Raw genomic sequence first — 14,858 nt, 5'->3', positions numbered from 1 at the left:
ATTCAGTTAAGGGTATCACAATGACACTACCAAGTTCAATTTAAATGTCAAAGAAAAAAAAAATGATAACTCTACTGTAACAGTTAAATTTACGTGTATTCATTTAATTATGACTCAAGTGGCGTAGCCACGGGTTAAATTCTAGTATCTTGATATTTTGTACTGTGGTTGTCTGTATACAACCATATGTTGTTGGGTCTACAGTCTGACTTCAATGTGCTTACGTGCGTCTTTTTCAGTTTTTGGCGCATGCCATTTCACCAAACCTTTGAACTTTATTCTTGGTTTTAAAGGGAAAGAAACAAAGACATCGTGAAATGATTTAACAAGCCCACAAAAAAAGCATACTGACTTGATTAATTGCAGACGTCGTTGATGAGAGGACGAGAGGATATTATTTTGTCTTAATTCTCTGAACTTATATGCCAAAGTTCATAGTTGTTATTTCAAAGATGCTAAGAACCATTAACCAAAAACAAAAGAAGTGGTGCCAATGACCAGGTGCAACCCACAATCTGAGATGTCTACAAGTCTACAAGTCATTTCCTTAGTCCAACCCATATAATTCATCTCACCAACATCGAAAGTCGTTTGAAATTCGACGAACCTTGTTTTTTTTCACCGTTAATTGGAGATAACATTTAATACTCACGGTTAGAAACTATAGAATAAATTTAGATGCAGATGATCTTATAGATAGAGGGAATGATATCCACCAAAAGCCAATCAAATTTAAACTTTCCAATTGTTTCTATTAATAGTCCCATTTCTGAAGTATAATATTCTGGGGCCCGCCTCCACTCAACATCAGTTGGTTTTGAGTTGGATACTCTTTAAAATTTAAAAGATTCAGCCTCTTTTGGTTGCAGATGAGGCTCGTATATAAGCGTCGACAGAGGGACATCCTATACAAGTTGTTACTACTTACTAGTGTAATTAAACGTTATTATATTGTAGTAACTGAAAACTACACTCACAAAGCTCACAAACGCACAAGGTTGCGGTAAGTTTTGTGGGGTAATATTCATTATACATTTATACGCAAGCAACAGTAGCAACTCTTATACATATAGAAGTAGCATATAAGTTGAACCAGGCAAAATTCTTGTGGTTGTTTTGCTCTTTTATACTTTTTCTAGTTTTATTATATTGTTTGGTCATATATAACAGGATCTTATTAAAGGTTGAACCAGTTGTTTGATAAAATTCTGACCACATTTTTGTCATTTCTTTCCAAATCACACTGGCGTGTTCTACTTATATTGAGCTATAAACTGTTCATCGGAAGAAAGTCTTTCAAACACGGCTTTCATGGAGCTATTGACTGTTTATCGAGAGAAAGCTTGCAAGGTACTGCTCATTCCTGTACATCCTCCTGTTCTTTATTTTTTTGTTGGTTAGCATCTGTGGAAATATAATGGCCATTAGCATATGTTTATGTTTCACATATATTCACGTATAGTATATATATAGACATATAGTTATCATTTATATTCTTTTCTATGCAGTTCTATTCGTTGAGTATCTGTGTTGCTGCACAGGTTTTTGAGTTTGGATGTTTCTTAGTTTATTTTGTTTTGTAAATTTTATCCATGCAATCACTGAAAAGGAATTAAGTTATTATTTTTGTTTTCATATTATATTATTACCGAGATTGTTGTTTGTTTCTTCTTTTCAATACAATATTTTCATCCCCTGTTTGAGTTTTTACATCACAAGTTAGTTGATTTATTTCAGAATATAGTTCTTCAATCGTTTGTTGTCTTTTTGTTTATTTTTAACAGTTTCGTTTTGTCTTTTTAACAATTTAGACTTCTGTTGTTTCAGTTCCACTTTCCTGTAATTCACAAAAATCATTACTCTAATCCTGGCATCCTGTACCTCTGTTTCCTATTGATATGCAGGGGACTTCTATGGCATTTGTCAAGGAGAGTTTAATTTGGGATCTCCATGCATTCAAAAAATTATTGTCGACGGTTTAGATGTCCTCTTCCTGTCTATATTCTTTCTGTTTTTGCTTGTAGAGTATGTGAGAAGACATAGCATAAGTCAGAACACTAGGAAGGACTGGGTTTTTCTAGCTTGTTCAGTCTGTTGTTTAATTATTAGCATTGCACATTTTAGTGCCGTTTTGTGGGATATATTTGTGGAAGATGGGTTTAATCAGTGGTGTTGGGTGGTTCATCTTGTAAGAGGACTTATTTGGATTTCTTTGGCCGTTTCCCTAATTTTCCAAAGAACTAAAGCAACAAAGATTTTGATTTTGATCTGGTGGGTTTGTTCTGCGTTACTTGTTTTTGCAATAAATTTGGAAGTCTTACTGAGAACAAACACTATTCCGATTCTTGATGTGGTGTCATGGCCGGTAAACTTCTTCCTTCTCTGTTGTGCTTTAAGACTCCTTAGACACTTGGTTTCTAGAAACAATATAGGCCAGAACTTATCAGAACCTCTGTTAGGTAAGGAAGGTGAAAAAATTCAGTCACATTTGGGAAAGTCCAGTTTCATTAACCAGTTGACATTTTCTTGGTTGAATCCTTTACTGCGTTCAGGATACCTGAAACCATTAGTTCTTGAAGACATCCCTTCTCTAGTTTCCGAAGATGAAGCACTTAGTGCATACCACTCATTTTTAAGTGCATGGGATGTTCTATGGAAAAGGAAGAGCTCTGGTAACTCTGTCAACTTAGTTCTCCAGGCAATAGCAAAGGTTTACCTGAAAGAGTCGATCATTACGGGAATTTTTGCCTTTCTTAGGACCATCTCTGTAGTAGTTTCTCCATTGTTACTCTATGCGTTTGTGCAATACACGAGCCTTGAAGAGGAAAATCTGCGTTACGGTTTTCTACTAGTTGGACTTTTGGTTGTTGTGAAGATAGTGGAGTCTATTTCCCAGAGACAGCGGATTTTCACTGCAAGAAGGTCTGGCATGAGGATGAGATCTGCTCTAATGGCTGCTGTTTATCAGAAACAACTCAAGCTTTCTAGTATTGGTAGGAAAAGGCACTCAACTGGGGAGATTGTAAACTACATTGCTGTTGATGCTTATCGCATGGGTGAATTTCCATTTTGGTTTCATTCTACATGGATGTATGCACTTCAATTGTTTCTCGCAATTGGCGTACTCTTTGGAATCGTTGGTTTGGGTGCTCTTCCCGGTTTAGTTCCCCTCTTCATCTGTGGACTTCTAAATATCCCATTTGCAAAGGTCCTTCAAAACTGTCAGTCACAATTCATGGTTGCCCAGGACAAACGTCTCAGATCCACTTCAGAAGTCTTGAACAATATGAAGGTCATTAAATTACATTCATGGGAAGAGAATTTTAAGAAGTTGATCGAATCACTACGAGATAGTGAGTTCAAATGGTTGTCCAAGACACAGATTATTAAGTCCTACGGCACTGGACTTTATTGGATGTCTCCTACATTGGTCTCTTCAATTGTTTTCGTAGGTTGTGCTATAACAAAAAGTGCCCCTTTGAATGCAAGCACCATTTTTACGATCCTTGCAACATTGCGAAGCATGTCAGAGCCAGTGAGGATGATTCCTGAGGCTCTTTCAATGTTGATTCAGGTTAAAGTCTCATTTGACAGGCTAGAAACTTTTCTGCTGGACGATGAACTCAAGGATGAAAAAGAAAGGAGCCTATTGCCGAGTGCAAGCATCAGTGTTAGAATGAATTCTGGTGTTTTCTGTTGGAATAAGGACACAGATGCTCCAACATTGAGGGCTGTTGATTTGGAGGTAAGAAAGGGACAGAAAGTCGCTGTATGTGGACCGGTTGGTGCTGGGAAATCGTCACTGTTATATGCAATACTTGGTGAAATTCCAAAAATATCCGGCCATGTGAGTCCCAACATAGTTTATGTTCTAGAAGCTTTTCTTGTCTGACATGTTATTAGAGTTTTCTAACAACATTTCCCTGATACTGGCATTAGATTGATGTTTCTGGCCGCATCGCATATGTCTCGCAAATAGCTTGGATTCAGAGTGGAACAGTTCGTGATAACATACTATATGGAAAGCCGATGGACAGTTCTAAATATGAGATGGCCGTAAAGGCATGTGCACTGGATAAGGATCTTGATAGTTTCAGCCATGGTGACCTTACTGAAATTGGTCAGAGAGGGATAAACATGAGTGGTGGACAGAAACAAAGGATTCAACTTGCTCGAGCAGTCTATAATGATGCCGACATCTACCTCCTTGATGACCCTTTTAGTGCAGTTGATGCACATACAGCGGCTATCCTTTTCAATGTAAGATTAGAAGTTTAGCTGCTGCCATCAATACATGTAGTATCTATGCTGATTTATTAACTGACATATATTGACGCACATTTTTAATTTAGTATTAATCAATTTGGTTGTACTTCTCAGAATTGTGTCATGGGCGCTCTAGAAACGAAGACTGTCATTTTAGTCACTCACCAAGTTGAATTTCTTGTAGAAGTTGACAGAATATTGGTAAGGAAGCTTCTATTAAATAGACTTTTCGGCTTTTGTATTTTGTTTTTCGTATTTGTTGTTTATTTATTCTGTGTTCAGTATTATGATGAATGACATAAAGAATCAAATGGTTCATTCTTTCCTAGGTCATGGAAAGTGGACAAGTTACTCAATCAGGAAGCTATTTGGATCTGTTGTCAGCTGGGACTGCATTTGAGCAGCTTGTGAATGCTCATAGAAATTCAATGACAGTATTGGATCCTGCAGACATTGGACATAGGGATGAATTTCAAAAGAAGGATGAAGATCAACCAAAGGAGTCTTATAAGTCATATCCCATGAAAGAAAATAGTGAGGGAGAGATTTCACTCAAGGGTACGACAGGAGTCCAGCTAACAGAAGCTGAAGAGAAGGAGATTGGAGATGTTGGTTGGAAGCCATTCTTCAATTACATCACTGTCTCAAAAGGAATACTTCTTCTTAGTCTATGTATATTAACTCAGTCTGCTTTCGCGGCTCTCCAGGCTGCCTCTACCTATTGGCTAGCTATAGCCATCCAAGTTCCCCGTATCACCGTTGCAACCTTAATTGGAGTATACACTGGAATTTCGGCTTTAAGTGCACTCTTTGTGTATCTTAGATCTTACTTCGCTGCCCTTCTAGGACTGAAGGCTTCAAAAGCCTTCTTTTCTCATTTCATCGACTCGGTATTCAGAGCTCCCATGCTCTTCTTTGACTCTACTCCTGTTGGGAGAATTTTAACCAGGGTGAGATCATTGTCTGTTATTAATGAAGAAACTGGGTTCCATTTTAATTATTCAAACATATACAATTTCTATGTACAACTGCATACTGAAGCATACATGCTCTGTACTTATTTTCACTTTAAAAATATTAACAATTTGAGAACGGTGGTATCTATTGAGCTAAAACATAGGATCAATTGTGGCACGCTGATAAGAAATCTGATTATAACCTTTTATCTGTTCATTTGACATCAGATTATAACTTTTTTCTGTTCATTTATGCATGTCCGAATTTACCACTATATCAGTCCATTTCTGCCTTAGTCTGGCGTGGGGCATGATAAGCAATACATTGTTACTGGTATCACCTTGTCATTTCCCTCCTGTTTTACCCAGGCATCTTCAGATCTCTGTGTGTTAGACTTTGACATACCATTCTCCGCTGTCTTTGTGATTGCTGCATTTATCGATATGCTATCAACTATAGGTATAATGGCAGCAGTCACTTGGCAAGTCCTAATTGTGGGTGTTCTAGCTATGTTAGCTGCAAATTATGTTCAGGTAAACTTAATTATCAATAATTTATTCTAAAAATGTTCTTCCTTTATTTCATTACTTTCTTTGTTCTTATTTCTATTAATAGGGATATTATCTAGCTTCTGCAAGGGAGCTTATAAGGATTAATGGAACAACGAAAGCTCCTGTTATGAACTATGCAGCTGAGACATCACTTGGAGTGGCAACAATAAGAGCTTTTTCCATGATGAACAGTTTCTTCCTTAACTACCTAAAGCTCATTGATACTGACGCTAGTCTTTTCTTTCATTCTAATGCTGCTATGGAGTGGTTACTTATAAGAGTGGAAGCTCTCCAGAATCTAACATTATTCACTGCAGCTTTGCTCCTTGTTTTACTTCCTCAGGGAACTATTTCTCCAGGTACTTAGGATCACGTTACCTTTCCAGTTTTTTATGACCTGAAATCCTGTAATTCTAGCATACACAAATAATTGCAGGTTTGGTGGGGCTTTCTCTATCATATGCTCTCTCGCTGACTGGTACCCAAATGTTTTTTACACGATGGTACTGCAACTTAGCCAACTATATCATTTCTGTTGAACGCATAAAACAATTCATGGATATTCCACCAGAGCCTCCAGCTGTTGTAGATAATAAGAGGCCACCAGCTTTGTGGCCTTCTCAGGGGAGGATTGATTTGCAAAATCTTAAGGTCAGTGTTAGTTAGACTTTGTTTTTTTGGTGAATGTCAGACAATTCACTTAGCATGCATTTCTTCATCTGTCAAGTTGACCAGACCCCATGCTGATCCTAGTTAAAGAATAAGGGGTGAAAATTGCAACGCTGTATATTAACTATAGCATTTTTTTTCTTGTAGCCATACTTGTTTGTTTTTTGTACCCCAAATTCAGGTTTTGACTCTTGAATACTGATCTTTTTTTAATTTTGTCATGATTTTTAGATCAAATATCGTCCAAATGCTTCTCTAGTTCTTAAAGGAATCACTTGCAGCTTTAAAGAGGGGAATAGAGTAGGAGTGGTGGGAAGAACAGGAAGTGGAAAGACTACACTGATAAGTGCACTATTCCGTCTCGTAGAACCTGATAGCGGGAGGATTCTTATTGATGGACTAGACATTTGCTCAATAGGTCTAAGAGACTTGAGATTGAAACTCAGCATTATTCCTCAAGAACCTACTCTCTTTAGGGGCACTGTCCGAACTAACTTGGATCCTCTTGGTCTATACTCAGACCAACAGATATGGGAGGTATACAGCTGACTTTAGTTTTCAATTTTATAAAAAGCATGTTTATCATTATTCTTTTAGCTCTAAAATACTAGGATAATTAAAAACAAGCCTCATTTCTGAATAGTTTTAGATATTAAAAGAGTTTCACATCTCACAATTTTTCCCTACTTATGTTAGTTTCTTTAAGGTTACTTAAGTTTCATATGCTTATAAATACAACCTTGTCAATTTGTAGGCTATAGAGAAGTGTCAGCTAAAAGCTACCATCCGCAGTCTTCCAAACCTTCTTGATTCGTCTGGTGAGTTAAACTCGAGAAGCTAAACAAGCACTTAATAACACATAAGGCGCCTAACAAGTTTTGCACTTTTCTGTCCTTATTGGTTTATCCAACAGTAAGTGATGAAGGTGACAATTGGAGCGTCGGTCAGCGCCAACTTTTCTGTCTTGGACGAGTTCTTCTTAAACGTAATAAAATCCTCGTTTTAGATGAAGCAACCGCATCCATTGACTCCGCAACAGATGCTATTCTACAGAAAGTTATCAGGAAGGAGTTTTCAAACTGCACAGTGATAACTGTAGCTCACAGAGTTCCAACAGTTATAGACAGTGATATGGTCATGGTTCTCTCTTATGGTATTTAAACTCTGTTTCTCATAATTAACTAACATAATTTCGAATGATAGAAACAGGTATATGTACATCCATATATACTGTGTATAAATGTACATCCAAATATACATCCATATTTCAGACTTGAAACGTTTTGCTTTACACCTCCGGTTTAAATTAAAAAAGAAAATAGATAAAGTAACGTACAGATATTAAGATACGTTAGATCCGCCATTTAGGGCGCCCTCATATATATGACTTATGACTATCTAGGAGAGTCAAGGAATGATTATGGCGAAGGTAATGTGATGCAAGTCAAGATCAATGAAATTTATGGAATTCAAAGGATAAGCCCATATGGATTTTTTTTAAAACTTTAGAAATTACTTATTTTATGTATTTTCGTTATTTAGGATTCTAGGGTGTTTTTAGATGTTTCCATATTGGTGTTTGAAGTGTTTTAGGCCCTTTTAGTTAGTAGCATCAATTTAGGATTTTTCTGGATGTTTCCATTATTTCCAATTTGAAGTGTTTGGAAGCCTATAAATATAGCTCTAAGTTATAATACGAAATTTAGTTTATTGATTAATGAAAATTTGTTTAGAGAAGTGTTTTCTCTTGTTTATCTCCCATATCTTGGTATTCTATTAGTGGAATCAACAAGTCTTGGATGCCTTTCAATTTTCAAGTAAGTTCTTTGTGAATTTCAATTGATTCGAAGGAAGTTCATCGAGTTCCAGGTAATGTTATTTGTGACGTTCAACTGATTCAATTGAAAATTTTAAGTTTCTCCACCACGCCCTGCATCATAATGGCGTAACACCATAAAGAAGTAGTTCATTTCTAGAGTGAGACTGAGGTATGCCTAGTTATTATTACAAATTAGCGAGCAAGAAAGCCTGGATCCTTTGTAGTGTTGGTTCTCAGTTCTTGAACCAAGCCCTGCTGCCTAAGGCTAGATGTTCAGCTTCTTCCTTCAGCGTTGGGTTGAAGTTGTAATAATATATTTCAGTGTACTAGATTTTTGGTTGTGTTAAGCATCTCTAATTCGTAGTTGCTGGTGTTGATTTGCAGGGAAGCTGGTGGAATATGACGAGCCATCAAAACTTATGGAGACAAATTCTTCATTTTCAAAGCTGGTAGCTGAGTACTGGTCTAGCTGCAGGAGGAGCTCGCAGCAAAATCTTGAGATGTAGCACTGAAGAGAGAACAAAGCGAGTATTGTCTGCTACTTCTTGCTCCAATTTTTGTTTTTCCATTTTCCTTATTCTTTCTCCTCTTTGAGGTTTGAGATAGCACCATAAATTTGAAGAAATTAGGAAATGTTACCGTTTCTCTGTTCTTATTGTTAGCAACATAAACACAATGACGATGACTCATATATACAGAGGGGATCGCGAGAAAAAATTGTAATGTATATGTAGAAAAAAAACTCTACAGGGGATCGCGAGAAAGCGATTTTGGTTTGTAAAACAAAATGTATAAATCTTTTTCCAGACGTCCGTGTGTTGATAATGGTCCTAATGTGTTACTCGGGACATGGAAAGTACCAGTTGAACAAGCAGCAAATGCTTTTCGGTTATTTGCCATGTTAGGATCCTAGCGTCCTACGATGACTATACTCAACGAGTTTGATTAAGACCTATTCCAGATTAGCATCGACGATAAATCATCTCTCTTCGGTTTGCCATGTAGTTCATAATGGAATCATGGATGTGAAAATGATCTCTTCTTTTTAGTTCATAATGGAAAATATGGAAAATATGGAACTACAATGCTCACATGTTATGTTTGCAACGAGTCCTTTATTTTTCTTTACCAGTTCGAGCCCTTGCGCCTCAAAAAATACATGAATGCCTAAAGATGAATATCTAATTGGTAAACGCGCGCAAATGCATTAATGCTAAAGACTGTTGAGGAAAGAAATTTCATGGCTAAGATATCATACGCTTATGCCATTTGAAGTCTTATGTATGCCATGGTTTGTACGCGTCCGGATATAGCCCAAACAGTGGGAGCTATCAGTAGATTTATGTCTAATCCTGGCAATCAACAATGGGAAGACGTGAAGTGGATCTTGAGATATCTGAGAGGTACTACTGAGAAATGCCTATGTTATGGAAGGAGTGTTGTGAACTTGCAAGGGTATATGGATGCCAATTTTGCAGGTGAGGTAGATCGTAGAAGAAGCACTACTGGTTATGTCTATATAGTAGGTGCTACTGCAGTGAGTTGGATTTCTCAGTTACAGAGGATTGTTGCTTTGTCTACCACAGAAGCTAGCAGAGTATGTGATCAGTTACAGAGGCAAACAAGGAGATGATTTTGTTACAGGAATTGATGGAAGAGCTTGGGATGAAGCAAGAGAGGAATGTGTTACATAGTGATAGTCAGAGTGCTATACATCTTGCTAAGAATTCCGCTTTTCATTCTAGAACCAAGCATATTAGTCTCCGATATCATTTTATCCGATCTCTGTTGGAGGATGAGGTTTTGGCACTTGAGAAGATCCAAGGGAGTAAGAATTCGGCGGATATGTTAACTAAAACTGTGCCTACTGAGAAGTTGAAGTTGTGTTCAACTTCGGTGGGTCTTCTTACTTGAAGACCATGATGGATGAGCTGAGTGTTTCATTAGTAAATTGGATTTGGATTGAGTTGTTACAATTGAGATGTGATTGGCATGTAGAATCTCGAAGGTTCCAAGTGGGAGATTGTTAGGTTATGGAACCATCGAGCTTTGCCCCGGTGATAAGCATCCAAAAGTGTATTATGAAACCCCATTGAGACATATAAATTTGGTTAATTATGTGTTTAATAATCATGAAATAAATATGTTTTCATACTTTTTTGCGGTATTCGCAGTGAAAGCAGGAAATATTGGTTAAACTGCGATAAAAGCATGGGAAACGACGTATATATGAATTCTTCCAATTCCGCACAGAAACATCAAACTTCCGAAACTCCTATCTTTTGAACCAGGACTCTGAATGCGACAAGTGAGCTACTCAGACAATCAGGGCGATGAACTCTACGCATAGGCGGGAAGTTGTAAAATTGCCCAAAGACCGGACCGCCACTGGACTGCACATGGACCCACTATGCGGGCCCGTAAGATTGGATAAGTCATCAATCATAGAGCATGTCAAGACAAAAATGACAAATTATTGGTGCAAAGTTGACACCTTGCATATAATTAATTAGATTATGTGTTAATAGTGGAAAAAAAAATGTAAGGTGTCACTTTGTTTTAATGTGGTGGATAAAAATGAAGTAAATGTGGTTTGATGTTTCACGTGGGAGGAAATGAGATTTCTCTCAAATAGAGAAGAAAACAAAACAACGGGGGGGGGACACTCCATTTACTCCCTTGACTTCGTTTCCTTACCTTGTATTATTTTAGTTCCTTAGTCTTAGATTTTTTTAGGAAGTTTTTATTTTGGTAAGAAATAGCTTGTAATAGTTTTAATGGAGGAAACCTTGTGTTCCTCTTGAAAAATTCTCACTTCTTCATGTAAATGAGTATATAAATAAATAGTTTTCTTCTTTTTCTTCTCTCTCTCTCTCTCTCTCTCTCTCTCTCTCTCTCTACATTCCACACTTGTTTTAGTGTTCTCCCAAGGATCATGACCTAACTTTCCCTTTTTGGGGAGTTAATAAAACTCATGTGAGGGAAAATCTTTGTTGTTTGGTTTAGTAAGTTGTTTAGGAACAACAACTAGACATACATCTTATCCCAAAATGGTGCCGCTGCTGTTCTAAAGGCATAGAACTTGTGTTACAGATTGGAATTTGCTCCAAGGGGAAACCCCCCTCTCATCCTCCCTTATTTGTTGTTGTTTTTCCATTTTTTTTTATTTCTTCGTCGTCGCCAAACAAACGACCTGACCTCTCTCGAATTTTTTGCTGTACTTCCAGGTACAAAAAATTAGGACTGGCAAAGTAACCTACACAAGATCCTAAGGTTTCTGTGAAAAGTTGAACTCATGGTGGCATAATCGACACGCGTGCGCGGTATTGGACTCGTGTCCGCAGGTGTAACCCGCGTCCGCGGGTGTATTTTCTCTTTTGCTACTACTGTTCTACCTCCAGCATCCACCGATAAATCCTAATCCATATCCAGACCTAACTCTCTGAAACTGTGACATAAAATTCGAATATCTTCTAGGATTAATTACGTCGACGGATTGAAATGTCTGTTTCATTTCTTTGGCGGACTTGCGGGAAGCAACAGGTTCCAAGTTTTTACTGTTTTTGCATGAATGCCATGTACGTAGTTATTATGTGCTAATTTATGGATTATTATTTACGTGTTAACCTAGAAATATGCATGAATTATGTTCATATACGTAAATATTTATATCACGATTAATTGGGCATGAATTGCATCTTAATGTATATATACATATAAATGGTAATCTTGTTTTGCATGGTTATCGTCTTTTCTAATGTATAAGTATCTATTGTTGCATGTTTAGTATTTCTCTACGTATAAGTACACGTCTTGTATAGTACTTCGATTTTGTCAAGAAAGAGAAAAACATTCCAACGAGGGTTAAAATCTGAGTTGGGTAAATTGTTTCTAAACCCTACGGGGTGAAGCTGCTCTCTATATGACATTCGCAATCTCAATGAGTATTGCCGAAATCGATTTATTATGCAATACAAGAGTCGTATTTTAGTCTATGTATAATATGTTGCATGTTTAGTTTTAGCATTGTCTTATTTGTATGCGTACATATACTATATTCGCATTCTACTGTATTTAGATACGTATGAGTGATTCAAATTTGCCTGTTACTGTTGATATACATCTACGTAATATCGATCTACAAATTAGCGTACATATACGTATTACTAATGTATATTTGCATGTACGTATGGAAATATTTATTGATGACACAACCTTGCCTATTCGTATAGCTATATCTTCACATGTTACTACATCTAGTATTGTATGAGTAGATCGTATTTGCATGCTTGTACTTTCATCCTTGCATAAATCTTTTAAAAAAAAAAAAAAAAAAAAAAAAAATTAAGAACGACCTTGCATAAATTTTAATTCCATAAATCTTAATCATATTCCAACGGTGTCTAGGAAACTTGAAAGATTGAGGTTACTTAATTAGAACCGTGTTTGCACGAAAAGCCTCTCTCATATCTTTCTTGTAACCTGGCTGTTGGTTTATACACACGTATTCCTTGCTTCACTGCTACATTAGCAGCAGCTTAGGCCTACGTTGTTCAACTCCAAAATCTTTAAGAGAATCATAAAATTCAAATAATAATACTGTCAATTAGATCTAATTTTATGCTTGTATGAGATTAAGGTCTGGTTCCACTAAAGAATTTGAACATACCTATCGTCGAAAAAAATACAATAAGCAACTGCGTAAGTTCTCACCTAAAAATTGTTCTTCTTCTGTTAATTACCTTAATCAAGCTCTTTCGTCGCCATTAACTTTTGCAGTTATGGCTGACGATCCTCCACCAGCTGAGAAGCCCCTATCGGACTTCAATACTGCATTACAGGAAGGACCTTCTTCCTGCATCAAACTTAAGGACATAGTCGGTGATTTTCGTATCCCACCAAACGTTTTTAGTTTGTTACCTATGTATCATGGTTTGGAACACGAAAAACCGTACAATCATCTTCATAGGCTTCAACAAGTGGCCACAACATTTCACCATCCAGCTGTCTCTAAGGAACAACTCTTGCTTGGCTATTTCCATTCACCTTAGAAAAAGCGTCAATTTGGCTTGCAGGACAACAACCACAATCCATAGACACATGGAATAAACTTGTTCAAGCTTTCATGCTTTAATTTTACACTCAAAAGAAAACTACTGAAATGCTTCAGAAAATTCAATTCTTTCGTCAAAATCCTCATGAATCGTTTACGGAAGCATGGAGTCACTTTACTGATCTTCTTTTAGAATGTTCTGATCACCAACTAGACAAAGTCGTCCTTGTCCATTCCTTCTTTAATGGACTTTCTGATCATCAAAAAGAAACTCTTGATATAATGAACGGCGGTTGCTTCATGGACAAAGGAGCTACGGAAGCATATACTTTTCTTGAAAAACAAGCGAAAAAGGGTACACACTGGGGTAACACTGAGCCGTCTAGATCATCAAAGGATACTGTAACAAAGGCTACATCTATTTTTGAGGTAAAACCCGATCCCGAATTAAAAATTTGATAGAATCCCTAACTAAAAAGTAGATGCCCTTGCAGTTCAAGTAAACGATCAACTCCCAAAACAGGTCATGAACATTGACACATCCCCATGTGTTCTTTGTCTCAGTCTTGACCATCCTGATGCTTATTGTCCCTTATTATATGCCTCCCCTTCTCAACCATCAGAAGAGGCATGTGCATTCAACATTCCTAATGCACCTTGGCGACAAAGATCCAATTTCGCTTGGCCGGGAATAACCAAATTGGGGGCTCCTCCAGGTTTTGCTAATCCACCTGTTCGACCAACCAACAACTTTATTCCATACCGCCAAGGCAATAATCAACAATACCAACAAAGTCATAATCATTTTCAAAATACTTCGGATGCTAACTATCAAACCAACCGTAGCCTTGTTCCAACCAATCCAAATCCTAACTATAATCAACAACTTCTCAGCAATAATCGTGATCTAGTACCTATTGCACAACCTGCGCCACTCGTTACGAATAGGACAAGTGAGACTTTCTTAGGTTACATGAACCAACAATCTCAAATTTTAACATCTATCCAACAATCACTTCAACAATTGGCGCAAGAAAAAAAAGAGTCGAAGGCGTGTTTCCTGGACAAGCAGTTCCAAACCCTAAGCCAGCAAACACTGCCTTTGAACTCACCAATGCACCGGGTACAAGTACTCCCAACCAAGGTGAAGTGCACGCAATCACTACTCTTCGATCTGGAAAAACTGTAGACAATCAAATACGTATGCCAGATGATCAACCAAAGGAATCCGACGGTTCAAATGAATCTATTTCCAATAATGAACCTACGGAGGATTCACCAAATACAACAAAGTCAACATCTCAGAATTTAGGGAACAAGCAAGCGGACCCCTTTGCCAAATTTTGCCCTAAGGCACCGTTTCCTGCACGCTTGCCAAAGAATAAACCTGATGAGAATTTTGCTAAAATTCGAGAGACTTTTCAGAATTTGACAATCAACTTACCTTTTCTCGACGCCTTAAAGCTATTGCCAAAACATGCAAAATTTCTGAAAGATATGTGCACCACAAAAAGGAGAACTAATGTTCCTCAACAAGCGTTCC

At 37.3% G+C, this 14,858-nt stretch overlaps 1 protein-coding gene across 1 annotated transcript; it reads left to right on the top strand.

Moving 5' to 3' along the window:
* Positions 1-1,897: 1,897 nt before the first annotated feature.
* On the top strand, positions 1,898-8,905 carry LOC147507295 (ABC transporter C family member 8-like; the record flags this gene model as incomplete). The annotated part of the gene is made up of 11 exons (XM_086596226.1): positions 1,898-3,847; positions 3,940-4,260; positions 4,381-4,467; positions 4,596-5,216; positions 5,592-5,756; positions 5,839-6,133; positions 6,211-6,425; positions 6,675-6,980; positions 7,198-7,261; positions 7,357-7,596; positions 8,647-8,905. Coding segments are annotated over 11 exons (4,386 nt in total), but the record flags the coding sequence as incomplete, so codon positions are not given.
* Between the last annotated feature and the right edge of the window lie 5,953 nt (positions 8,906-14,858).

Source organism: Coptis chinensis, chromosome 3 (assembly GCF_015680905.1).
Source record: "Coptis chinensis isolate HL-2020 chromosome 3, ASM1568090v1, whole genome shotgun sequence".
In the NCBI taxonomy this organism is placed as follows: domain Eukaryota; kingdom Viridiplantae; phylum Streptophyta; class Magnoliopsida; order Ranunculales; family Ranunculaceae; genus Coptis; species Coptis chinensis.
The sequence above is the reverse complement of the archived record's forward strand: the minus strand, read 5'-3'. Positions and strand labels throughout refer to the sequence as shown.